The 26066-nt window shown below is 36.9% G+C and overlaps 1 protein-coding gene across 5 annotated transcripts in view; it reads right to left on the reverse strand.

The window, feature by feature from the left end:
* ZNF608 (zinc finger protein 608) overlaps positions 1-26066 on the reverse strand; it is a gene marked incomplete at its 3' end in the record, with an annotated part of 107472 nt that overhangs the window by 9461 nt on the left and 71945 nt on the right. For all 5 annotated transcript variants that reach the window (XM_082243115.1, XM_082243114.1, XM_082243117.1 and 2 more), the window contains exons 4-5: positions 4570-4657; positions 1300-3736 (exon numbers count right to left, since the gene is read on the reverse strand). In XM_082243115.1, coding sequence (XP_082099241.1) covers positions 1300-3736; positions 4570-4657 — 2525 coding nt within the window. The remainder of the gene's footprint in view (positions 1-1299; positions 3737-4569; positions 4658-26066) is intronic.

The raw sequence follows: 26066 nt of genomic DNA on the forward strand, positions 1-26066 counted from the left end.
GCAAGAACTCTAACTGCAGCTCTTCAACCCCTCTTATGTGCTCCTGACAGATAAAGAAAGATTTTATCTAAATTCAGCACTTTTGAAGGGATAAAGAAAAGAGAAGACTGCAGATAAAAAAAATAACGCTTATTTAGGAGTGTTTGTTTAATTTCTGTGTACCATCTAAGGCTATTTACTTCACTGGGTATATGTGAGAGTTTACAAACACTTTAAAATGTCCCCGTTTAAAATACATGCACTCTGTAAAATAATATGTATTTTAAAGTGTATAAAGTTTAATACTTTCTTTTCCACCGGGCAGTGAGATAAAAATGTGCTTTCTTTAAAAGCTATCATTACTGCTGGTATTCAACACTTTCAGGTGCTTCAGTTGCCTGGTCCACCACTGATCCCTGTGGTTACAGCCACCGGGCACTACTTTCTTACAGAACATAATAGTGATAGATACCAGCAGCACCCATAACTCTTCAAGAGAGTGAAATTTTGACTCACTGCCCACTGGAAAGGTAAGTATTAACCATGTGATTTTACAGACTTTGCGTCATACATGTTTTTTAGTGGGTCATTTTAAGCCTTTGCAAATTAAGCTCACTTTATGTGGACTTTCCTCTTTAAGGGTAGCTATAAATTACCCAATGATAGAAATAAGGGCCCCTGGGCCAGCTTCTAGCATCTAAAGTGCTCCATATTAAACCAGAACTTTCAACTTGTTAGAAAATCTCTCTTTGAGTGGGCTTGAGTCTTTATTCTTTTAGTACCATTGGTTGAGTCACAGCAGATCCTAGTATGATAGCACATCACTAGGATCAGGCAAATATCCTATCTGTTGTTCTTGGGAAGACATCTGCCTGTAAATGCTTATCTTAATGCTGGGTTCACACATGTCTGGCTGCGGTTAGCAGTCCTGAGTCAGGTGCGGTTTTGTTTACCGGATCAGATGCGATTCAGGTAAATGGGACTCAAAATCGCACAGAACCCTTTTTAGAAATGGACCGCAGGCATCCCAGACATTTTGGAACTGGCTCCATTGAAAGCTGTTCCGATTTACATGTTATGGGAATTGGATATGGTTAAAAAAGCATCCAATTCGCATATATGTGAACTAAGCCTCAGTCTACTAAGATTAGTAACATTTTCCTCATGTGTGATAAAGAATCATACAAATGAACCAAAATGTAAACAATTTATTTGTTACAAAGTCAGGCTGTAGCTATAATTCAAGTCTGAAGAACCGATAGAGCAATATTTCATAATGCAAACAAACCAGGCAAATCTCTCATTAATTATAGGTCTTACCTGTTTATATCGTGCAGTGGGGTCTACTCCAGTTTGCTTCATTGAATCCATTACAGATTTCATTTCAACTGCCTCTTTTATAAGTTGGTGGTTTTCCATTTGCTTTGCCTTGAAGCTATCACATGAAAGTTGCTGATGATTAGGCAACATTTGTGGTTTCACTGGATCTTCTATTTTACTGACAACACTTATTTTAGAGTTCACTTTACTTGGTTCAGGAGTAGAAGGTGCTTTTGAAATAGTAGCAGATGGCATTGTTTTAATTTTGCTATCATCTTTTCCTTGCTCCTTAGAAGAACTATCGGTTTTTCTTTCACACTCCCTTCCAGTTTGTGCTATTTTTTGTTCTGCCATTCTCTGGTCTTCATAATATTTTTCATATTGTTGCCTGTATGCAGGGTTTGATGCAATTAAAGACTTTTGGTCCATATATAGTCCATAGGCATACTGTCCATAGTAAAGTGACTGGGCTAGTGCAGGGTGCCTCTGTGTGATAACAGATTGATGCTGAGGTGGCACATTATTAGAACTTATGTCATTCTTTTTACTCTCCATATTGTCCAGGTTTTCTTTCTTTTCAACTTCTTCATCTGCTTCCTTTTTGCTTTTACCACCCTGAGAGGAATTAATATTTCCAGTTACAGTAGTGTTGACCTGTCCAGAATGCACATAGGTTGGGGAATAATAAGGGTCATAACCAGGATAATAGGGAGAATGAGATTCTTTCATCTGAGATGATTGAGAAATAGGTGTAGAATGACCCTTAACAACATTGTCTTTATCACATATTATATCCGAAGGAGAGCTAGTCTTTGACCTCATGCCCTCTGATCTGCTATCAGAACCACCATCATCAGCAGCATCTGAAATATCGGAGTACGCTGGACTATTTGTCTTAGCAGCAGAACTATCACCACCATTCTGTGTCATGACATGCAATGGAGTCATGGGGGACTGTCCATTTATCACAGTGCTGCATTCAACCCTAGAGGCACTTCCTATAGATGGGCTTGGTGCATTATCTGTAAATGTATAGACCTTATCGGCTTCAGCTTTGATACTAGCCATTCGGCTTTCTTGTGTTTCTGACAGTCCATTAGTAAGAGATTCACTCTTGTTAAGATGATCTTTTAAAAAATTACCAGATAAATCCTTCCCAGATGCTTTTAAATCCTCTACTTTACAAATTTTAGAGTCTGCCTTAGGGCTTAAAGCATCTTTACTTTCCTTCTCCTTTAGTTTTCTTTTTTCCTTTTTCTTTTTGTCCTTGAGTGATGTGAGGGAAGGATTTACAGTGCTTGGCTCACCCATAATTGTAGGCTTTGGTTGAATAGGTTTTAATGGGGGGCTCTTTGGTGTTGCCTGGCCAACAGGAGTTGTTAAAGAGGGTAATCCTGTTATTGTTCCTGTAGTAGTGTTTGTAAAGGCTGGACTAGGTATAGCTATTAATTGAGGAGGTGTGGGAGCAGGAGCCGGAGCGATTGGCCGAGCCATTTTCAGTTTTGAAAGGTTTTTATCAACCTTACAGTTGTTGGATTTTTTACCTTTTTCATTTTTCTTGTCAATTAGTCCTTCTGCTTCCAGTTTTGGCATTTCTACTGTAAGATTGCCATCTAAGACTGCACAATTGTCCAGTGAAACTGACATGTTTGATATTATGGGAAGGTTATTAAGTTCCACATTAAGAACTTTCTTTTTTCCAGAATTCTTGCCTGCTTTGGAATTAATTTGGTTTGGACAGTTGTTTGCTAAATCTCGTTTGCCCTTTGGTGTGCCAGGTGCACTTTGCGAACCTGGCGACATGGGTGTTTTTATTTGATCCAAACTTGTGCTTGACTCATTGCATTCAAGTGCCACATTGCTCAGTGCTTCCTCGCAGTCTGAAACTTTGTCCTCGCTATCCTGCTCAAACTCCAGTTTGTTCTCAGCATCCAAATGTGCATGTGCCTGGTGATATCTCAGCCCATTTATGTGCTTGTACTTTTTGTTGCAGTTTGGATGTGGACAGTCTATTAAAACGGGAGATGAGCAGCCTTGATCCAAAAAAGAAGAGTCATTTTTGCCTTGTGGAGTTGTTGGCATGCTACGAGAATTTGTTCTAACCCTTTTTCCAGATTTATTGTCCTCTGAACTGGAATTGAGATCCAGTTCCATTGGAGGCTTGTTTTTCCTTTTGCCAGCAGGAGAAGGGCTTGCTTTAACATCCTCCATTGAACAGTTTGGAGGGGTACGGCGACCACTTGTATTAATGCTTCCACGTCTCCCTTTCCCATTAGCTCCTCCTCTATTTTTATTGTGGAGCCCTCTTGATTCTGTAAAGTTTGCATCACCACCAGGAGCTGCTGCTGCTGCTGCGCCTGATGCTGCTGACCTTGCCCTTTTTCCTCTTCCACGGCCCCCGCGCATTTCAAGGTCACTTGTAGGTGATTCACAAAACCTGTACATGAAAAATAAAAGTTAAAATAATGTATAGTCCCTAAGAAAGATTCACTTTTCACTATGTTACAGCCTGTATATGGCCCTTTTAGCATCTGGCAGTTAAAATTAATGCTTTATTTGCCTGTGTAAAGGAAAAAACTTAAAGTTTACTTTAATGCCAGCCCCTGTAGCCATTTACACATTTTCTTTTTTTACTTTGCCTTCTTTGAATATTACCCTGGGTATCAGGGATAATTTGACTCATTCAACTTCTGTCTATGTAATAGTGCTTGTGTTTAGTGACTGGTATTTAAGCAGCCTGTGCTGGTACATAGTGATTTGGAAAGAGTCATCAGACCTCTGCAAACTCAAAGTCATGACATAGAATATAGTTGGTGTATAAGCAAATATAGCAAGCTATGGGGATTATGGGGGTCTCCATCTGTTGCAGAACAAATTGCCAAGTTTCGCCCGACCTGTTTTTATGTAAAGACTTGAGTTTCCTTTAGTGAGTTTCCTTTAATCATTATGTCAAATACCATTCATTTTAATTAACGTAGGAAGACCTGTTCCATGAAATGATTTCTGCTATGTCTCTTTTGTGTTATGATTTTCACATTACATTGGTGTGGAGCAGTGGTAGTATAGCAAGAGCATACATATGACATAAGGGGGCAAGGAAATTGCCTAAACAGTCAGGGTTCAAAAATGTATAAAATAGTAGAGTAAGAGTCATATGCTCTGATCCTGTATATAAAATGTACAGAGGGGTGACTCAAAGCTGTATCCATCTCATCTACAGGGTACAATTAGATAAAGTTGGCTCAGTTTGGCTTTAAGTCAGTATCTTACCTTGGAGGTGCCCAGTCATGCTTCGTGCAATCGAGTAAAGTACCAACGTATGTCTTATTCCGCCATGTGACATTAACAACCAAAACACCTGCAAGTTGAAAAGAACATTTGTGAGTTTGTATATTTTGGCAGTTTATGAACACATTGAATCAATCCATTAAATACAATTTTATTGATTTCATTTTCTTCTATTTCTTGGTTTTATTGGCCTCTGAAATGTACAGGAAATGGTTTATGTGTATGCACAATCAAGATAGAACCGAAGAACTGACAGCAGGAAATAGCTGTTGCTGTGTCTCACAGTAAAACATTACTTTTTACTGTTACTATTATTATACAAAATGACTGTTTGTTTCTTTTTGACTGTTTAAAAAGAAATTATCATCATAAACAGGATGACAAATTCACAAGTAATATGTACTGCATTTAAAAAGAAACTACCATATTGCCAAATGAGAGTTAATTCCACACAGAAAACAAAATGATTTTATGCCTATACTACATCATGAGAGGGTTCTTAGGGCCCTGCTTGTGAGAGCTTACAATCTAAAAGGGAGGATTGTGTAATACAAAAGGTAATAACTGAGGAATGAGCTGATGTAGAGAGTAAAAGTGCATTTTTTAGGTGGAGGTAGGATAGGCCTCCCTGAAGAAAGGAGTTTTCTATGTCCAAATTAGGTATATTTTACATGTTTCATATGCTTTTTGTAGTCCCCTCCAGTCCTTTATAGAATTCACACTCTACATGATACATTAGAGCACACATCTGTATTAACACTTCACTTTACTTTTCTGAGCATAAAAAGGTATCTCCTGTTTGTAATGAAATAATAAACAGTTCATCTGAGATGCTTTTTTTTAATGCAATGCATGACATGTGCATGGTGTGCTATTGTCACAGGGCATTAGGGTGCCAATCAAAATGAATGGGGTTGCATGTTTTACCAGGCTCATTACTGGTGCCCACCAATGTAAAATGGGTCTTTATGTATGTATCCACCTATTTAGTACCAAGTCAGTTCTGAAAATAAGTGTCCTACAATGCATGTCATGCTAGGTTAAAAGCAGCAAACCATAAGAAGATATACAACATCATCAATACAAACATGTAAACCAGAAAAAAACCTATTACCTTTAAGGTATAAAGCGTTTTCCTATTGTGTACACAATTATCTACACAGGCTTTAATAGTATGTGCAGCCTTTTATTTTAGGTTATTATTCAATTTAACTGAACGTAAATGTCCATCCATAAACATTTAACCCATAGAGAAAAAATCAGATTCTTCATAAATTTCTTTTTGTAGAGAAGGAAAATTAATTTGGATTTAATAAAAAAGGGCCATAATTTTCCCCTTCCCCCAAGTCCAGGGAAATGTATTCTTCATACCCCCTTCCCCCAAGTCCTGGGAAATGTACTCTTCATACAAGTATACGTACGTGTATTTAAATTCAGAGGAGAATTTTATGCATTTTGCACTACAAATACAGTAAACCTGACTATGGTACTAAACCTGTGATCAAGCATATGTGTGTAATGAAGACTGCTTAAGAGAAAACATAAAAGACACCAAAAGCTCACCATTCAATGACTAATAGAAAACATAAAAGCTTGTACAAATACTTAAACTGGATCCTTAGTAAAAAGGCTTTTGTTATTTCCTTTTCCCTGAGGGCTTCAAGATACTCAAAATAAGTCAATGAAAGATTGGTGGTGAGCTGTTGCTGCAAACAATTCAAAGTGACTAACTATAGATGCAGCTACAAAACAACAAATGGTTCACAGCTTTTACATTAATGGTTTGTAGCAGCTAAATTGTTGAAAAGTCAACCAGTACGGTAAACCTTTTCTTCATGTACACATTAAACTGCTGAAATATCTAAACCCCACCACAGAACACAAAGATATCTGGAATTTAAAAAACAAATGTAATATAATATAAGGCATTAAAAAGAGAATAAATCAAATATGTCTTATGTTGCTCACAAAGCCTTTAAAGGAAAAAAAACACATTCAGATGTCATTCAGATGATGAATTTAGTCACGTGAGCTCTGCTATTACTCTCATTAGGCATCCCAGCAAGACAAGGTTTTAATATTCCCAGACTAACTTCGGTATCCACAGGGAATGATTACTCCTGGGTCCCATGGAATTCCAATATGCTAGGAAAATCACAACAATAAAAACAAAAGTTTCCAAGACTCATAGATGCTTATTATCACTAGAATATAAAAAATGCACTGTCTCGATTATTTTGTTGCTTATACTGATGACAGTGGAAATGGAAATGGTTTGCTTACTCTATATCACTAACAATTACTTAAATCATTCTCTGATTTTCTTTCCTGCATATTCCAATTTTTCAATTTTTATAAATGTCATAAAATTGAAAAGAATATTAGGAAAGGGTGAAATCTAAATGCACAAAACAACAAACCAATGTGGTAAAAAAAAAAACTTTTATAAATATGTCTAAATCTGAAGTTGCCAAAGGAGTAAAAATAGCAGCAAATTAACAACTTTGAATTTTTTATATAAACGCATAGACTGCATTTTGCAGAGAATGCAAATATTCTGTAATGTATTTTTCACATCCTGATAGTAATCTTTAAACACTAGTTGGATGACTGGTCACTATTGCTATCAAATATTATTACATCCTAAATACTTCCTAGATCAGTAACATACTCTCAATTAGACTATTTAATCATATATTTGTTAATCCTTCTCTTTTCATTTTTTTTTTAAACCCAAGAGCAAAAATGTAATATATTGTGCCTTACTATTCTCTTATTTTTGTTTTTTAGATTTTACCTTATTTCAACCTGGCGACCTAGCCAGTAACATACTTCCTGAAATAGTGTGACCACCCACTCTTACTGTATATGTATGGAGCAGCACCCCAGAAAAGGACTTCAGAACACGTTCCTATCTTTGCCAAAATAGTGATGTTTTGTAGTCTATAGAGATAGGAGGGAACAAAGTAGCTCCCTACTTGTGCTGTGCAAATGTTTGTCCTATAAAAATGAAAATAAAAAGGATAGCAATTCATTCTTTTTGCAACTTTAGTGGCACTTCGATGGTATTGTGAAACAAAAACTACGTAAGTGAGAATTGTTTGACAATATAGGGAATTCAGGTGTGAAAGCCTGAAAACACATATGTATGTTACAAAGAACAAATCCATGCAAGGTTGACTGACTGAATATTTTCCAGCTTTGTAAAACAAACTCTCTTCTGTCTGCTTTAAACAAGAATTTCCAGAGATGTGAAACTCTTGCTCTTTTTTAAATTATCTTCAGAGCTTCTCAAGTATTCAACTAAACAGTAAACACATTCATAAAATCTATGTCCCTATTTCCCCTGGTAACTAAAAGTGCTGTACACATGGGCATTAAAAAAGGATTGACTACTTTGTTACTGCTGCTCCCAAGGTAATGCTATCCTGCCCCTAGTGTATATGATCCCCAACTTGATAGTGTCATGCCACAAAAGTTGCCTCAGACTGATGCAGATCTTGTGTGTTAAGCTGGATACACACTATCCAACTTTTGTGGTTAGATTTCCTTCAGAATTACCTTTTCTATGTAGTGCAAGGGCCTGCCAGATTGCATACAAATTGAAAGTGTTTAGGTTTGACCTCATATTATATGGTTTTGGTAAATCTAAAGGAAAAAGTCTTCAGAAAATATTATAGTGTGTATGGCCCATTAATGCCTATTTGCACAACTCTGACAGATGATCACAGCTGCATGTGAAGTGTGACTGATTATTAATGCACAATATCTTAACAGAAACTGTGCCAAATGATAGCTGCCAATCACATCATCCAGCATGAGTGAGTGCTCACATCTCACCAGTATACACAGCTACCTTTTATTTTTTCTTAAGACAGACAGTAAACAAAACTTTAGTTTATTCAGTATTAGGGAACCAGTAGTTAGTAACTGAGGGCTATTCTACAATGATAAGATGTTGACTTAGACATAAAATGATTTTGTTTGTTTGCATTATCACACAAGACCTCTGAGTATGGCCATGTTTTACAGATATGTTATACTAGCCATCAATTATTAAGTGCACACTTTCTTCAGGTTTTAAAGCTAAGATTTCTATAGTCACAATTTAGACCCACAGATTCAGATGAAAATAACAATTTTTAATCTATGCAATATCCGTCAGTAGTGTAAAAGTGTCAAAGGCATTTATATTGTGCAAAAGAAAAAAAAACTACAAACCAGGGTTGAAAGGTTCGGGTTTGTGAGAACTATTCTCTTATAATGACTCTAAAAGTTATTATAGAATTCTGATTTTTTTTTTTTTTTGTAAATTCAATGTTTATTGAAGGTATAGAAAGGATAAAGGTATACAAGTCAACAAAGGCAGTTAATTGAAATACAGCCGAGCATCAAGAAAACAGCGTTACATGAGGCGTAAATCAGATAAACATATCCGTATGCGAGAAATGATAATATATATCGCAGCAGTGTACGTTTCAGGATGGCCGGTCCCAGAGAGAACCACACCCCTACCGGCTTCTGTCACATGGCATACCGGAGCGTGGAGGGTATCTCACGGGGTCGCCAATCCGAGGAACCACAAGAAGGTAGTAGTGTCACGTATACCTTATAGGAACTGGGAACTGAGGAACTGGGGAAATTTTCAAATAAGAAAAAGAAAAACAGGTAGAAGAAGGAAAGAGCAAAGATCAGGAAGTACCACATCGGAAGAAGGGGACGACACAGGGAGGAGGGGGGGAGGGATGACATAACACACATAAAAAGGGACAAGGGGGTGAGTAAGTAGGGGAGAAGGCCATCGAGTGCGAGCGTAGAATTCTGATTTTAACTAGTTGCTATGCCAAGTATAAAGAGCTAGCTGATTCATATTTAAGCATCAAAGCTGTAGAGATTTGCTAAAGCAAAACAAAATCTGAAAAGTGAAAGATACAATAGGTCGGGAAAACCCAACTTGTTCTGAGATTCTAGAGGCTCTTCACCGGTAGTGACAAAGCTACTTTAAACTGTATCTAAAGTTTAAAATTTTTTGTTGATTATGGATAAAATGTTGAGAGAGGTTAGAACAACTGTTGGGTTTTTATCTCTTAATATAAAAATTCTCCTGCGCTCAAGTTGTATGTGACAAAGAATAAATAATATTAAATGGTCTTAGTTGGCATCACTTGTGGTCTTGCTGCCCCCTCAGGACCAAGGCTATCCAAAAAAACACTAAAAAACAACAAGAGAGGGACTCACCGACCTAGTGCATTACCACTAAAAAGGTTTATTAAAATCCAAATATGACATACATTATACTCACAACCAATTGTAGATAACACACATATAAACACAATCTGACAAATCGTCTCCAAAATAGCCAAGACATTCCACAGTGCTGGATGACGTGCTGGTGTCTGCATGAATCTGGTTAGGCTGACGCGTTTCGAGGGCAAACCCTCTTCCTCAGAGCCCAAAAGTGCTACTGGGAGCAGTAGCACTTTTGGGCTCTGAGGAAGAGGGTTCGCCCTTGAAATGCATCAGCCTAACCAAATCCATGCAGACACCATGCAGACATCAGCACCGTGGAGTGCCATGGTTATTTTGGAGACGATTTGTCCAATCGTGTTTATATGTGTGTTATCTACAATTGTTTAAGTATAATGTGTGTCATATTTGGATTTTAATAAACCTTTTTAGTGGTAATGCACTAGGTTGGTGCATTCCTCTTTTTAGGGTTTCTAACACTATCTGTGTCCCCACTGGGGAAATTCACACTCACAATTTTTTACTGGTGACCATTATCTTTGCTACAAAAAGTCATTAGAGCTCTTTTTAGATTTTTCCAAGAGTGCAGGTAGTGGGGGGGAGATCTTTCAATGGTATATTAATGACAACTGAATATCAAGGTTCTTTGAAAAAAAACTCCTCTTCTCCTCTACTTCTGGCTATATCTATGAGACAGGAAGTGAATGAAAATCTCTCTAATGAGACAAAAAACCTGATTAGGGTCTTAACCATTGCATACTCTAACTTTAAAAAAAAGTTTTAGCTTTGTATGCACTTCAAGGGTTTTTAATTGTTTTTTAATAATTAAAGGTGCAAGTATGGTTTGATTAACCAAAGAAAAGTTAACAACTTTGCATAATGTTCAGAAATTTTCCCATTTTAAGGAAGCAGAGGTACACCCTTTCTCTAAATGTATTTGAAGACAGCACTGATAGACATAATACACAAAACACTCTGTATCACAAGTAACTACTAATTCCCTGTTGGTAATGAAGGCATGGGAAGTCAAGTCCGCATACAAATTAATCCAGACATCCTTCCTATTCCTCGCAAAATGTGATGCTGTTAAATTCCTAATCATCTCCATCACAGAATCAACATTCAAGATCTCAGCTTCTAAATAAATACTAAGCAAGAATGGAGGAGGGTCATGGTTTGATCAATTACAAACCTCTTTGAGAATACATCATATTAACCTTTTTTCCCCCTCAAAGGCACTTTGTGAAGCAATAAATTACATTGACAGCGAACAGTACAAGACATCTACAAGCACTACAAAATGTTGTAAAAAAAAAAGAATTCTCCAATCTGGTGGACAAATTTAGGTAGTCCACCAAAAATCACAACTGTGTTTATATATATATGTGTGTGTGTGTGTGTGTAAGCAAATGTAAATGGGTACAACTGTGTTTAAATGTAAAAACAAATCTACAAATATTGAAAGGACAAGTGTATAATGAAACATACTGTACATGTACTGTATGCAATCCATCCTAATGGTACACTTAAGTAACATAGTATCTTACAAATATTGACTAAAGCACTTTCTATTATTGGAATAAGACTGATGTAAAAAGAGAAATCTGTGCAAGATGGTATTATATACAGTATGTCTAATGAATGCTTTAATATATTTGTCTCATTTTATTTCTAGCTTGCAAAAAAAAGTGTATAGCTATATGGTTCCTTATTTTAGGACTTATAAATTACTAATTTCTTTATAACCATTGTCTCAGACTGGAGTGACTTTTTTTAATTGCCATATAAAGCAATGTTAGCTGTTCCACTTTGGTTAAGAAGTAATAATTAGAACTCCACTTTCTTCAGGTTTGGAAAGAGGAAGTCATAATAGCTCAGATGTAAAAATCTGATACCACTGTTTTTTTTTTTTTAAGAGGCTTGCTGCTGAGCCAAATGTTTTAAGAGTCATTTTAACCACATCCAGTAATCAAACCATCTGGAGCACAGGGCTGCTGATTAGTCACCCTTAACACTGGGCCTTAGCTGGACAAATAATGTTCTGAAATGGAGCTCAGGAGATAGGGCAGAGCTGACAAAAAGACACATAATGAAACACTTTATGCCCTAGTGAGCTCCTGCAACTACAGTTGTAAACCTTTGAGACACATTGCTCTTGTGTTTATGTACTAAGCAGAGATTAAAATCACTGAAAGAGCTAGGCATTGCTGTTTTAGATAGGTTTGCACTGTTGGTGGTTGCAGAGGAAAGACTTTATTCGACATTTATTAATTACATCAACAACAGGCTAAACAGTGTAATTCCTCTCTTTATTTGTAAATAGCCATTTAGAACATTCATGGAAAGACAGGCAATGAGGTGTTCAGGAATAACTGTTGTCTGGGTGATTGCCATTTATTATTTCAGGCTCTGTACGGGCAGACAGCAAAGGCTAATAGGCAGCCAAGTAAGAAAACTGAGTGGCATGGCTTTATACAAGGGCAAAAAAAAAAAAATCTTCCCAGCCTTTATGCATCCTTTACAAAATAAAAAAAAGCAAGATCTTTGAAGACCTTCTCTGAAAGAAACACACAGAGAAAGCAATGAAAAGCATAACACAGACTTAGGTTTCCCCTGGGTCTGCCTGCTCTTAAACACAAAAGAACCTATCACCACCTCAATCACTGTCGCATCCCCCGCAGCCTTTGTTCTGAAGCCTGATGAGCTGTATTGATTTGGGAAAATCGTTCAGCTTCTTGGAAAACTAGACTCAAGCTTATTCACTACCATCTATTTCTTCCTCATGAAAAGACAGTTGGTCAATATCCAGTTGACTGGTCAGCTAAAAGCATCTCTCGCTGCTTTCCTTTTTCCCTGCTTCCATAGTAACAGCCTCCCCCCCTTCCACAGATATAATGAATTACATTGTGTCAATAGGCAATGTGGCTCTGTGGCTAAAGAACCTCGCTCCATAGATCTTGCTCAGTACATTACAGGAAGTACAAGGAAGACTTCAATCTGTCTAAATTAATAAAACATATGTTTAACAGAAATTATGGATGGCTTTCATCCTGCCTACAATGGCCTTGTTCAATTTATGGCTAGGAGGTAAAAGAAGGAACAAAACCTTTACCATTTATAACATACTGCAACATGAATCAAAATGTTATTATTCAAATGTCTTCAGTGTTTTATTCTTATCTTTAAATGTATTGGGAAGATCAGTGCCATAAAAGTATGTGTTGCATAATTTACAATATGTATGATGCAGCTTCAAGTCAATGCATGTCAGTGTTATCGGATACCTAGCACGTAAGCCATGATGTAATGAAGAAATCCTAGACAGAACAAAGCAGAAATTTTCTCTGCAGTGCTGGAAAACACACAGCATAAAAGCACTCTGCTGCCCAGTGTTTCTTCTACAACCCTGGACCCACCTGTCCCTTATATTTTACAGAACCATCAGTTTATTTGTCAGGCTAACTTCCTATACTTTGCATTAATCACAGGATTTTACCTGCCAGATTATTTTCTACTAAACCGCCCTGGTTATAAAAAAGAAAACAAAATGTAACATTTTAATAAAAAGGACATTGATTATGTACATCAAACCAACACAGACTCGAAAAAAAAATCAATAATAAAACATCTGGAGAACCACACCAATTACAGTATATATTAATTATTCTCTTATAGCTAATTTCCTGGATTATTAGAACATGTGCTTTTGATTAATTGGTCATCATGATCAGACTTATTGTAAAAGGTTTTAGATAACAAAAGGGCAGTACCTTACTCTAATAAATCAATAGTAAGTATTTGATGTATGACCTTTCATTCATTAAATCTAAAATTCAGAATTATGTTTAAAAGCTATTATTCAACTAGTATGCAGTGTGCGATTATAAATATTTATATAATAAAAAGCTGTCTTCTTGCATAGATGATTTCTGCCTAATCCAGTCAGTTTAGGAAGCAATACTAAATTTCTGAGCAGCCAGCTGCATCTGTAGGTACCTCCTGGCTTACCAGGATTGCTCGAATGGCATGAGTGTTCCAGACTAATTGGCACTGAAGTTGTCAGCTCAGTGCTGAAATATGCATGCCAGGCAGACACAAGCATGCACATTTATGCCACAACTAAACCAGTCAGATCTTACAACTACAGTCTCAAATCTATGGACAGCTTTTATGCTGGCCTGGCAACAGTGAGATATGCAAGCAAAGCTCAGCTACATTTTTGGTCCAGTTTTAGCTCTTTCAGCTATTCAGAAGAGAGGACAGTTCCATGGACCATATACAGACGTTTTCTAGGCAGATTGAGAGACATGTCCATAGGCACAGAAATAATGAGAGACAGAGAGAGAGAAAGACATGCACTTCCCCTCATTCCTTTCAGTGTTGAAATAATAGCATCACTGCAATTTACTGGTCTATATAATGATTGGGTGAAATAATGATTATTATGATTGACGTATAGTAACAGAATGAAAAAGGGTGGGGGATAAAGCAGCAGGTTCCTGTCATCTGCTACACATACCTCCCCTCCCTTACAGCCTAAATATCTATCCATATGTTTTAAACATAAAAATGGTCTCTAAATGTAAATCAAACACATTGCAATAACTGTAGTTAAAGTGATTGTAAAGCTTTAATTTTGCTTTCATTAAAATAATAAATATGTTATTGATTGATGAGTGGCCTGGATCCTGCTCTTCTCAGGTCCCATGCTGGTGCTCCTGGCTCCTCCCCCCTGTCGGGTGCTTGCTGTGGGGGGGACCCAAACTGAGCCGTGTGTCCATTTACACACGGAGACATGGTTCGGCCCAGCCCCCTCCATTTCCTGATTGGCTCACTGGCTGTGATTGGCTCCCACTGCTACCAATAGCCAATCAGGAGTGAGAGTCCCCAGAGAGGCAAGGCTCTTGTGGACATTGCTGGATTGAGAGGAGGCTTGGGTAAGTGTTGGGGGGGGGGCTAGGAGGGGGGGGGCTGCTGCACACATAAGGTTTTTTACCTTCATGCATAGAATGTATGAAGGTAAAAAAAACTTCTGCCTTGGCAGCCACTTTAAAACTTATAACAAAACTATCACATATTTCCCAAATGTTTCTACATTTTTATTATCCAAGTTGGGCTGATGTTATATGTTTGAAGTAAATTGTCTGTCAAATACATCCATACCTAGTTGGCCAGGACTGTCTAGCAGCTGGTGCATGCTTGGGATAATTGTTTTTTAAGTACTTTTGGACATTAGAAGTTTTCTGCTAAAATGTTAATGTTTGTTGATCTTAATAGGACCCTGTTACTAAAGAATCGAAACAGCAAAAAATTATACCTGTGAAAAGAAGAGGCAATATACTTATCTTTCTAGTGGACTGTGTCTTAAAAAACTCTGTCACCTGACCAATGCAAGTATTCAGCTAGCCAGAAGGGTTAAATACCTATTTCCTCACTGGTTCCTCCCACCAACTTGCTAAGTTGATGTGCTTCAATGGTTAAAATCAGTTCAGTGCACACCTCCTCCTCCCCAACCCAACATAATAAAAATAATTAAGAAATAGTACATATTCATGTTTTAGTGCTTCAGGATTATTTTAGACCAGAATGCAAAAGTAGACATGCATTCTACTTGAATGGCAAACTGCATTTAAATGCAGCATGCAGGCCTGAGGAGTGGTTTATTCCCTAATGCAATACATTGGTGTAAAACAGAAAAAAAAATGTTGCTTATCAAGTAGAACAATGTGTATTGCCATTTTTTAATAATTTGAACCATGAACAATTATCTTATTGCTTCACTATATATGTGTTCATACTGTCTATTCCAGTGATGGCGAACCTTGGCACCCCAGATGTTTTGGAACTACATTTCCCATGATGTTATGCACTCTGCAGTGTAGTTGAGAGTCATGGGAAATGTAGTTCCAAAACATCTGGGGTGCCAAGGTTCACCATCACTGGTCTATGCCATCAACACTGAGTGGACTGACTCTGCAACAGCCTACATTGCATCCTTTATGTTCCAGTACAGACAAGAGAGAAGTGGATATAAGCCATGGAATTCAAGGTTCTGTGTTAAATAAAAACACAAAATATAATATTAGGCTCCTCAAACTGTGATCCATGGTAACAGCTTATTTCTACATGGCTCCTTACAAAGGATAACAAATCATAATAACAGTAACAATACTAACCTCTCTCTTCACAAATAGGTACCCTAAGTTATTTTAGGATAAATTACCTACCTGCTGTTAATGCTGTGAAAAAAAGATCTCAGCTAAAGCTTGGCCACTTATCCTGTTGTAGCAATGAAACATTACACATTCATGATAGATATTTGGAGCTCACTATAAAAAGGACATGCTGAAAAGCAGCACATATTCTGTGCTAGAGCAAAAACTGTTATCTATTCATGCTGTGCTGGAGAGTGTGAAAGCAGCCTCATAAATTATGATGTTTTAGTTAAAGTCAAAGCATTTATTTGCTTTTTTGCCAGCTCTGGGTCCTTTTCATCTTCTGCTACCAGGCCCTAGAGAACACATTCCTAAACCTCTGCTGGCAGCCAGCTGAGACCTCGCTAAATCATGAAGCCTCCTAATATGCAATTCTTTAAAGAGCTGCAATTGCTTTTACTAAAAATGATCTCTTTCCATTAGGTCTCCTAGGTGGAGGTCTGAGCAATGGAAATGCTGTACTGGCAAGAAAAATAAATTGTTGCTTGCCTCTTGTAAAAAAAAATGCAATATAAAATGTGAATGAAGTTAATATTTTAAAAACAGCATATTTATACTACTGTTGACATGACAAAAATGTGAAGGTTAGACAAGTATCCATTTAATAAAGTACTTCTATTCTGGGGGGGAAACAGTTTAAACAGCCCTTTGTAATAATAAAAAAACAGGCCAAACATACCATATTTTGCAGGTAATGCAAAACAAATCAGAGAATCACTAGTTACTGTAATGACTGGTAAAAACACTCTAAGCCTCTGCAAAGTCCAGAGCAGACAAATATGTCCCTGACACTATTCGGTATTCACACTATTTGGTAATATTTGGTATACACTACTATTTGGTACTATTTGGTATTCACACCAAATACTATTTGGTATTCACACCAAATACATTGGGCTGTGCTAGGCAGCCTTGCCTAATGCAGTCCCAAGGCATAGGCCAGTCTACATCAGTGTACACTGATGTAAAAGTAGGACATGCTATAATTTTTTTTTTTTGCACAACATGTTGAAATGCAGTATACCACATTGCAACCTTCTGGGTGAATAATGGTATAATGAGTTTGCTGATGTGAGTGAGCCTGAATGGTTTGCATTATCTAACACGAGATATCCCAGAGATTTTTTAGCAGATGCAACCAAATTTTATTTTCACTAAACACTTTTCATTCTTTAAAACATAACATGTAAATTAAACTATAATGTTATTGTTGTTATTATTATTATTATTATACTAGATTTATATAGCACCGACAGTTTACACAGTGCTTTACAACTTGAGGGTAGACAGTACAACTACAATATACTTTAATACAGTAGGAATCAGAGGGCCCTGCTCATTAGCGCTTACAATCTATTGTTCTGCAGTATTGTCAATACTGTACAATATAGGGCCATGGGTATGGCTATAAACAGGGGACAAAAACAACACTAGACAGATTAGAGCAGATGATGGATTCCAAACAGTTAAACCAAATAATCTGGGGTTTTTTTGTATTTTATTAAACAACCAATTCAACAACACTAAACACAGTATATTATAGCATTTAATTTAGTCCCTGCTTCTAAAGGAGCATGCAATCTAATTTCCCTGCCATTTTCAGGCATACAAAGTCAAATTTGAAATGGGTCATACCAAACATTTAAAAAAAAAGTTTTGTCACACTACACAAATGATGAACCGGTTCAAAACAATTCCCTGAAATGTACATTTTTTTTGTATGTTCAATAATATAGGAAATTCAAAGTATGCTCAGTTTTGATTAACAAAGGGTCTTTAATGCCAACAATAATTGAAAAAAACTTCCAGGAACAGTGGATGACCATTTTGCATTTAGTTATATCCTAACCACTCTGTTCTAAATACATATTATATGCTCACTGTATAAGGATACTTTCCAACTCTTTTCAAGATTAACAATTTCTGTGACTGTGAAAAAAACAGGTTGGTCAAGAATTGTTTCTATTACAGAAAACAGTAGTATGTTTCTGTCTGACAAACCCTGTGATTTATGATTTGCTCATTAATGTTTTACCCAGTCCCTAATGGCAGATCTCCTAGCAAAGATCACGTGCGTTATTTAGCTCCTTTATACTTTGATTTGTTAGAATTCTTAGCCCTCTAAGCAAGAAATTCCCTTTCTCTGTGAAAGCCTTCAACCTCCTATTAACACATTAAGCAACGTTACTTCAATTTCATATTTAAAGTAATGCTGTATGTAGCACATTACTGAGAAATCTGAGCAGCTTAGGAATTGCGTGAGAATGTCCTTTATAGTCTTGTGTACTTGAATTCCTCCCAGCAAGCAGCTGGTTTGTTCTGTAGAAACACATTTGAGGCATGTTTTAAGGCTAACAAAGCAGTACTATATAAAATAAAGAAGGAATAAAGCAGTGGGGGGAAAATAAAGCCTCATTCTTTTCATCTTGAGCTAAAAAAACCTGTGCAGGTCTTTGTACAAATATGCCATTTTATCCGTTACTATCAGTTTACCATTAAGTAAATCAAGTACTTTTTTTTTAGTTTTACAATATGCTATGGAACAGGTCTTTCCACTCAGTATGTCTGAAGAATAGAATCATGTAAGCAATATTGTCTGTAACAACAAGCCCTGGTCTACATTCCAGACCTGCTTATCTAAAAGGAAAATGGCAACACTATTTCAGAAGCGAGCTAGTTCTATTCTGTAAACAATGCTAATGAAGTGTGACTAATTGTGACCTTTAAACAGAAAGAAAAAAATGTTTTGACTCTGCATGCAGTTGTCTTGTAGAAGCAAGGTTATATTAACTGAAGTAAGCTTTTAAAATCTGGTGGGGTAATAAGAAACTGCAATTCCAGTCCACAGCCAGAAAGTGCCAGATAAACTTAGAGGTTTATTGGTTAACTGTGCAGCAATAATATTTCAATTGACTTGTCATTGCTTTAATCAACACAAGCCTTTGAAGCATGAATGTTTTACACAAAACCAATGTTAAAAAGCTTAGAGCTACACTAACAGACTACCCCCGTAAAAAATGCAAAGAAAAATAAAATGCACTTGATAACTTTGAAGGCCTGACTTGAGGAAGCCTATTACATATTTAAAGTACACAGAAAGCATATGTATTAAACAGACTTTGTGGCTAAAACAAATGTTCTACATACTACCCCTGCAAACAGGACAATAAGTAAGTGCCCATCTTACTGTCCACATGATCTCTAATGTATTAAAGAAAATTCCACTGACTAAAGATCCTACAATAAACTTTTATTGGAGGTGTTGATTTTCTGGTCCCCTGCTGCATGTTGTGGCTCCTTCCTCCAGCCTCTACAATACTATAAGACACAGTAGTGAGGTAGGAGACAGAGGACTAAACCACTGAGTGCAGTAGGGTACCAAGAAATCAATGTATAAGATTCTGGATGTTTAGCTGGTGATTTTTCTTCTGTAAAGCAGTGATTGATGTTGCACTTGGTAGAAGAGGCCTGTATTCCATTTTTTGTTTGCAGGATGCCCTGTATTTGGAAATGTGACATAGTCACTTTAACCATCTCAATACAGGACACATTTAGCCCCTTCCTGCCCATTCCAATTTTCAACTTTCAGTGCTTTCACACTTTTAATTACAATTGATCGGTCATGCAACACTGTACCCATAAACATTTTTATTATTTTTTTTTTCACACAAATAGAGCTGACTTTTGGTGAACTTTTATCACCACTGGGTTTTTTATATTTTGCTAAGTAAACAAAAAAGACCGAAAATTTTGAAAAATAACAAGTTTTCCTTTGTTTCTGTTATACAATTTTGCAAAAAATAGTCTTTCTTTATACATTTGGTCAAAATGTATTCTGGTACATTTCTTTGGTGAAAAAAACCCAAATCAGTGTTTATTATTAAGTCTGTAGGAAAGTTATAGTGTTCACAAACTATGGTATATATTTCTGAAAACAGATCAATTCTAATGTACTGACACCCTATCTAATTTCTTAAAGCCCAAAAATGGCAGGACAGTACAAATATCCCCAAAATTACCCCATTTTGGAAAGTAGACAGCCTAATGTATTTAGTAAGAGGCATGGCGAGTTTTTCAAAGTTGTAATTGTTTGTCACAATTATTTGGAAATTTATGAAATTAATTAAAAAAAAATCACATTTTTTTTACATACTGTCACCAGTGCAGTATAGCATTATCATATAATGGGAGTGGCTGGGATCAAGGACAGTGACTGCTGACAGTATGTAAAAACAATAGTTTTATTATTAATTTTTTTATTTTGTATTACATTTTTGTCTTTTGTTTTCATTTTTTTTAATTAAAACACTGTGATTAGAGCAATACAGTGTTACCATAGTAACACTGTACTACTCTGGGGAAGTGGTCAACATTTTTTTTTTTACACATTATGATTGTATATAACAATGAATTTCTATGATTGGCCCTGTCTGTTCCATGTGAGCACTGTAACCAATCACACCTAGCAACTCAATTGTATACAATAGATGGCATGAAAGAAAGCCATACATTGTTTCAAATTGTCATGTGATCTGCTGTGATTGGTCACAGCGATCATATGGTATTGGCAGCTGGCCAGTACAGTGATCAGTCTTTGGCTGTGTCTGGTGACAGATTGCGCAGCTCTGTAGCTGCACAGCCTCACGGGCCACCTGACGTCCCCCTAGAACAACAGTGCTCATTGTACTATAGGCCAGGCAGGAAGGTGTTAAAGTGCCTTTACGCTTGAGATGACAGTTTGCTGATTTAATGAGTGTATTAGGTCATCACATGACTGGTCTAATGTGCATTCCACAAACTCTGCTTAACTGACAAATACTCAGATTTTATGGATATTGGCAAATGTGTCAAAAAACATTTGCTTAGAGTTTGGAATGAATTCCAGACCCTGATGTGTGTGGGCAACTCAAAGATGACTAAAATTAAACAGAAAAGCAAAAAATATGTATATATATTTAAAACAATTATATATATATATATATATATATATATATATATATATATATATATATAGTTCCGTTCCTTCATGTTTTTGCATAAAGCTTGGGTGATGTAACTGGAAAAACGAAATCAATTAATAAAATACATTTTTCTTGCATTCATTCATATACAGTATCCAAAAGCTACACTTTGTTAGTTTTCTTTTTAAAAAAATTCAAATGTATGTTGCCACTGAATGACTTATTCATGAACAATTAATATTTCCATTAAATGTTTTACTGCAAGCTTTTATGTTAAACCCTGACACATCAAAATAGCACAACGTTTATCAAAAACTATTTGGAAACACTTAAGAAAGGGTGTAATTATAGGATGTAAGTATTATCTTGATTTTGTGATGTTAAAAACAAGTTGTAGAGTGCTAGTAAATCCCATGAGATATGATTAATGGCAAAGAGGGTGGCAGAGAAATCCAAACGGCTGGAAAACAGTCTTCTAAAATCAGTGTAGTAAGATTTCTGGCACCAATGTGCAAAATATGTCATCTTGTGGTTTTTCTAGTATATGTGCAAGTAATGCTAACTATTCTGACAGATGCACTCCAAGCACTTACAGCAGTCTAAATGACTACCCATAATGCACTGTTATCTACAATATCGGCTTTTCCAGCAGATAATCTGTAACCCTGAGTGGCACATGAAATCCTCTCAGAAAGAGAACAAGAGCATTATTGCTTTGTTCTGGAGACTGCAGTGTAGACGCCAATCAATCAAGACCTTTGACAGTTTTTACAGCCTTGTCCCATTAGGCCTTAACTCAAGCTGCAGGGTTTCTATTCAGATTATTTGCCTCTTTTTAAAATGACGTTAAGGCAAGTCCAAAGTTTCAGTAAGGAAAGAAATATGCCTCTGTAATCTGGTTATCTTGTATTGACTTAGCCCCACAGACGTTTCCCACACAGAAAGCAAAGCTGTAGGTGTCAGTCAATGAAAAAATATAATAGTTACTAGGATAATTAAGACTTGATCCTTATAGCTTTCATTTGCTGGAAGGATGATATTGCAGACTGTAAAGGTCTTTGCTGTATTGATTTTCATTGAAATGGGTTATGTAGTTCAAGAAAAGGAATTGGCTTCAATAAGTGTAGCATATCTAATATATAGCAGATTTCAAAGAACACAGGTATGGCAGTAAACTTTATGGTATTGTTTAAAGCGGAGTTCCACCCAAAAGTGGAACTTCCGCTCATCAGCTCCCCCCCCCCCTCTGGTGCCATTTAACACTTTTCAGGGGGAGGGAGGAACGGGTACCTGTTTTTGACAGGTACCCTTCGCCACTTCTAGGAGACAGCGCCGCAGAGCTGTCCCTCAGAAGTTCCATCCCCCTTCTACTTCACCCGCTGCTGAGCGAATGAGAATGCGCAGCGCCCTTCGCACATGCGCAGTAGGGAACTGGCTGTGATGTGAAAATCGGCTGGGGTGCTGACATCGCGGAAATCCCTGGACAGGTAAGTGTCTATGTATTTGTAGCTGCTGACTTTAACTTTTTTTCCCCAGCTGGAACACAGCTTTAACACTTTATTTTACATGTGCCATTTCCAAAAAGTCATTGCACAACCACTACAATTATGCATAAACACTGCAATCATCAGCCAAAAAATTACAGTATATATTATTATTTGCCATTTTTGCCATTTTGTATAATAAAAATGTATTTTTGTTTGTTTCTGTTTTTGCAAATAAATGATCTTTCTTCATAAATTTAGGCCAAAATATATACATTGTTTACATTTCTTTGGTGAAAATAACCCAAATCAGAGCCGGTTCACACTGAGGTGACACGACTCCTTACTACTTCGGGGGCGACTTGTGCATTACCATGCACCACGACTTCGGAGCGACTTGCAGGGACTTCACATAATGGAAGTCTATGCAAGTCGCTCCGAGGTCGCCCCGAAGTAGTACAGGACCCTTTTTCTAAGTCGGAGCGACTTGTGTCGCTCCTATTAGAACGGGTCCTGTAGCGGTTAATGGAGGGAGCGCGACTTGTCAGGCTGATAAGTCGCCTGACAAGTCGCGCTAATGTGAACCAGCTCTCAGAGTCTATTATTTACTCTGCCGAAAGTCTACAAACAATGGTATATATATATATATATCAGATAACTGATCAGTCTTGATGTACTGATGGCCTATCTATGTTCTTGAGACCCCAAAAATGCCAGGACAGTACACATATCCCCTATATCCATTCAACTTTTTCAAAAAGTAGACAGCCCATGGTACTTAATAAGAGGCAGGGCAAGTTTTTTGAAGTTGCAATTTTTTTGTCACAATTTTTTTAAATGTTGTACATACTGTCACCAGTGTTATACAGCATCATCATATAACTGGTGTGGCAAATCCACTGTGCACTGCAGTAGATCTAAGGGGAAGCTCTGCTGATTTCTATCATTCAATCATGTGCAAGCAAAAATGCTGTTTTTATATTTTCCTTGCATGTTCCCCTTTAGATCTACAGTGACTGCACTTCCAAAAAATGTTTCATTTTTTTTTCTTTTTCATCATACTTTTTTTCTTTTTTTACATTTTTTTTTTTTACATACCATAGTAACAGTGTACTACTCTGGGAAGGTGATCAGGATTGATTTTTTTTTTTTTACTCACCGTCATTGCTTATAACTATGAATTTTACAGTTATAAACAACCATTTTTTTCTGAATAAAAACTATTCACTCTGTGTTTACTATTGTGATTAGCTGTGATTGGCCAAAGCTAATCACATAGTACAGATGGGCTGTGATTTGCCCTGTCCGAACCATGTGAACACTGTGACCAATCACAGAGCTCTTCACAATAGTACACAATGAATGGCATGAATCAAGGCCATTCATTGTGTACAGTTGTCATCGGATCTGCTGTGCCTGGCCACATCAACCACATGGTACCAGCAGTGGGCCAGCTCAGTGATCAGTCATCAGCTGCATCCAGTGGACACAGTGGGTGACAGTTCATGCCAGAGCACGGACCAAACCTGGAAGGACATCATATGACATCCTCCCAGGATAACAGGGCTCCTGCTCAACCCTCATATTACAATTGGCAGGAAGGGGTTACGCACACCAAAGCACACTTATGTGAATTCCCTGTGTGCTGCAATACATTTCCCAAAATAAATAGTGGTACTTTTTCTTTGTGTTGAGGCTTGTTAAAGGCTGATGAAAGTAAATAGGATGCTTTAACACAACACGCATAAGTGTGAATAAAGGCCTAAAATGTTCCAGAAAGCAAGGTTTAGTAAGAACTACCAAAGCAACCTATGCAAAATAGAAAATATTTTTGCAACTTTTTTTGTGAATCCCATTGTTCTTTGCCAAAGAATAACATAATGCTTCTGTAGGAAAGTTATTTAATGGACAGTAGATAAATATTTTTCAAAGGAGTTTATTTTTCTTAATGTTTACTTCTATGTGAGTTTTTATTGAGTGTAGATTTACATTAAAGCCCAATTGTAGACAGGCTTATCTACATTTGGATAGAGCGGGCAGGGTTAGAACCCCTGTCAGGTTTTAACATGACATCTGTGTTTCCTTTACAAAATTTACTTTCTGTCCCTTTAGTAACCTGGATGAGAGGGGAGAGGAGGGTAAAACAGAGAAACATCTACAGAAACCATGATCGCAAGTTGGCACTGGCAATGACATCTTTATAACAAGCACATGTATTTGCTCAGACATCTGTAAGCAAAGCTGGACATTTTTTATGCAGAAGGCAGCTCCAGTGCTGGCTCACTATCATTTCTGTTCTTGTTTCCTCCAAAGTGCCTGGGTAAACTGAAGTATTACACACAGATTGCTACTGTGGCTTGTGGAAACAGTATTTTAAGAAAAAAAAAAGGAAGGGTTAATCACTGGGTATATTGCCCCTGACTTCACCCACTAACATCTTGTGTGTTAAGAAGTTACATGGTGTTACTAGCCAGGAAGTGAGAGAAAATCTCTCAACAGAAGTAAAGGAGTTGGGAAGAAAAGGAGTTGGTCTTTTAGAAGCATACATTTCCAGTGTGGAAGTCAGAATATGCACAGAGTCCCATCAAAGCACTGAAATAATATACATGCATATACATGTGAAGGGGGGTTATAATTACTGAACAACCCAGCTAAACTACATACACATAGTTTGGTAACTAAAACATGTAAATAATTACCTAGTACAGTGACTTATAATTAGACAATTTAGTTAATAGCAAATGTAAATATTCAGGCAATTTAAAAAAAAAGGGCAGTGCTAGTACTTTATTAGATATTAGGCATTGTCTAAATGTCATGCCTAAAATAGACTGTCAGCCATTACAGTTCATCTGCTTTTCCCTAAAGATTTGGCATTAACTAAGCACTTTTTCTTTCTAGCATAGGAGCTGGCGAAGCCCCAAAGGGTTTTTATACTGGGAAGTGCCAAGAGAGATAAAGTCTCTTTTAATGTTTTTGGAAACTAGAAAAGCTTCTTCTTTCAGCCATCAGCCAGCACGTGACTCCACTAAAAATTGGATCCACTAAGACCTTAAAGCTGAGCGTATCTTTTCAAATCTGAAGACTCCATGACAATACTAGAAGATCAAGATTATACACCAATAAGCAGCAGTGCTTATACCATTCCATATAGCATGCCACAAACAAAAGAGCTTTCTGAATTGCCTTCCAATAGTAAATCCTGTCTCATTGCTCTGCTTTCCCTTCTAAATAAATAAAATAAGATGTGAATTTAAGAACAATATCCTTCCTTATTCAATCAACTGAGGATTAGTGCAGCTGTATGCATGCCAGCATTCTTCTAATCTAAATGGGTTCTTTGTAAAACAAATGGCGAAAGAGCTTAAAACATAAGAAAGCTGTTGCTTTCCAAACCAAATATACTGTATATTAAATGGATAGACTGACATGAAGCTTTAGTCATTTGTATTTCTGAGCTGATTTATGGTGTTAACAATAGTCTAAATAAAGTGATCTCTTAGCTACAATATGTACTGTATATAATTCATTTAATCTGAAATAGTTCTTTCTTATCCAGATACACAACTGCA

Source organism: Pelophylax lessonae (assembly GCF_965119305.1).
Source record: "Pelophylax lessonae genome assembly, chromosome: 1".
Classification (NCBI taxonomy): domain Eukaryota; kingdom Metazoa; phylum Chordata; class Amphibia; order Anura; family Ranidae; genus Pelophylax; species Pelophylax lessonae.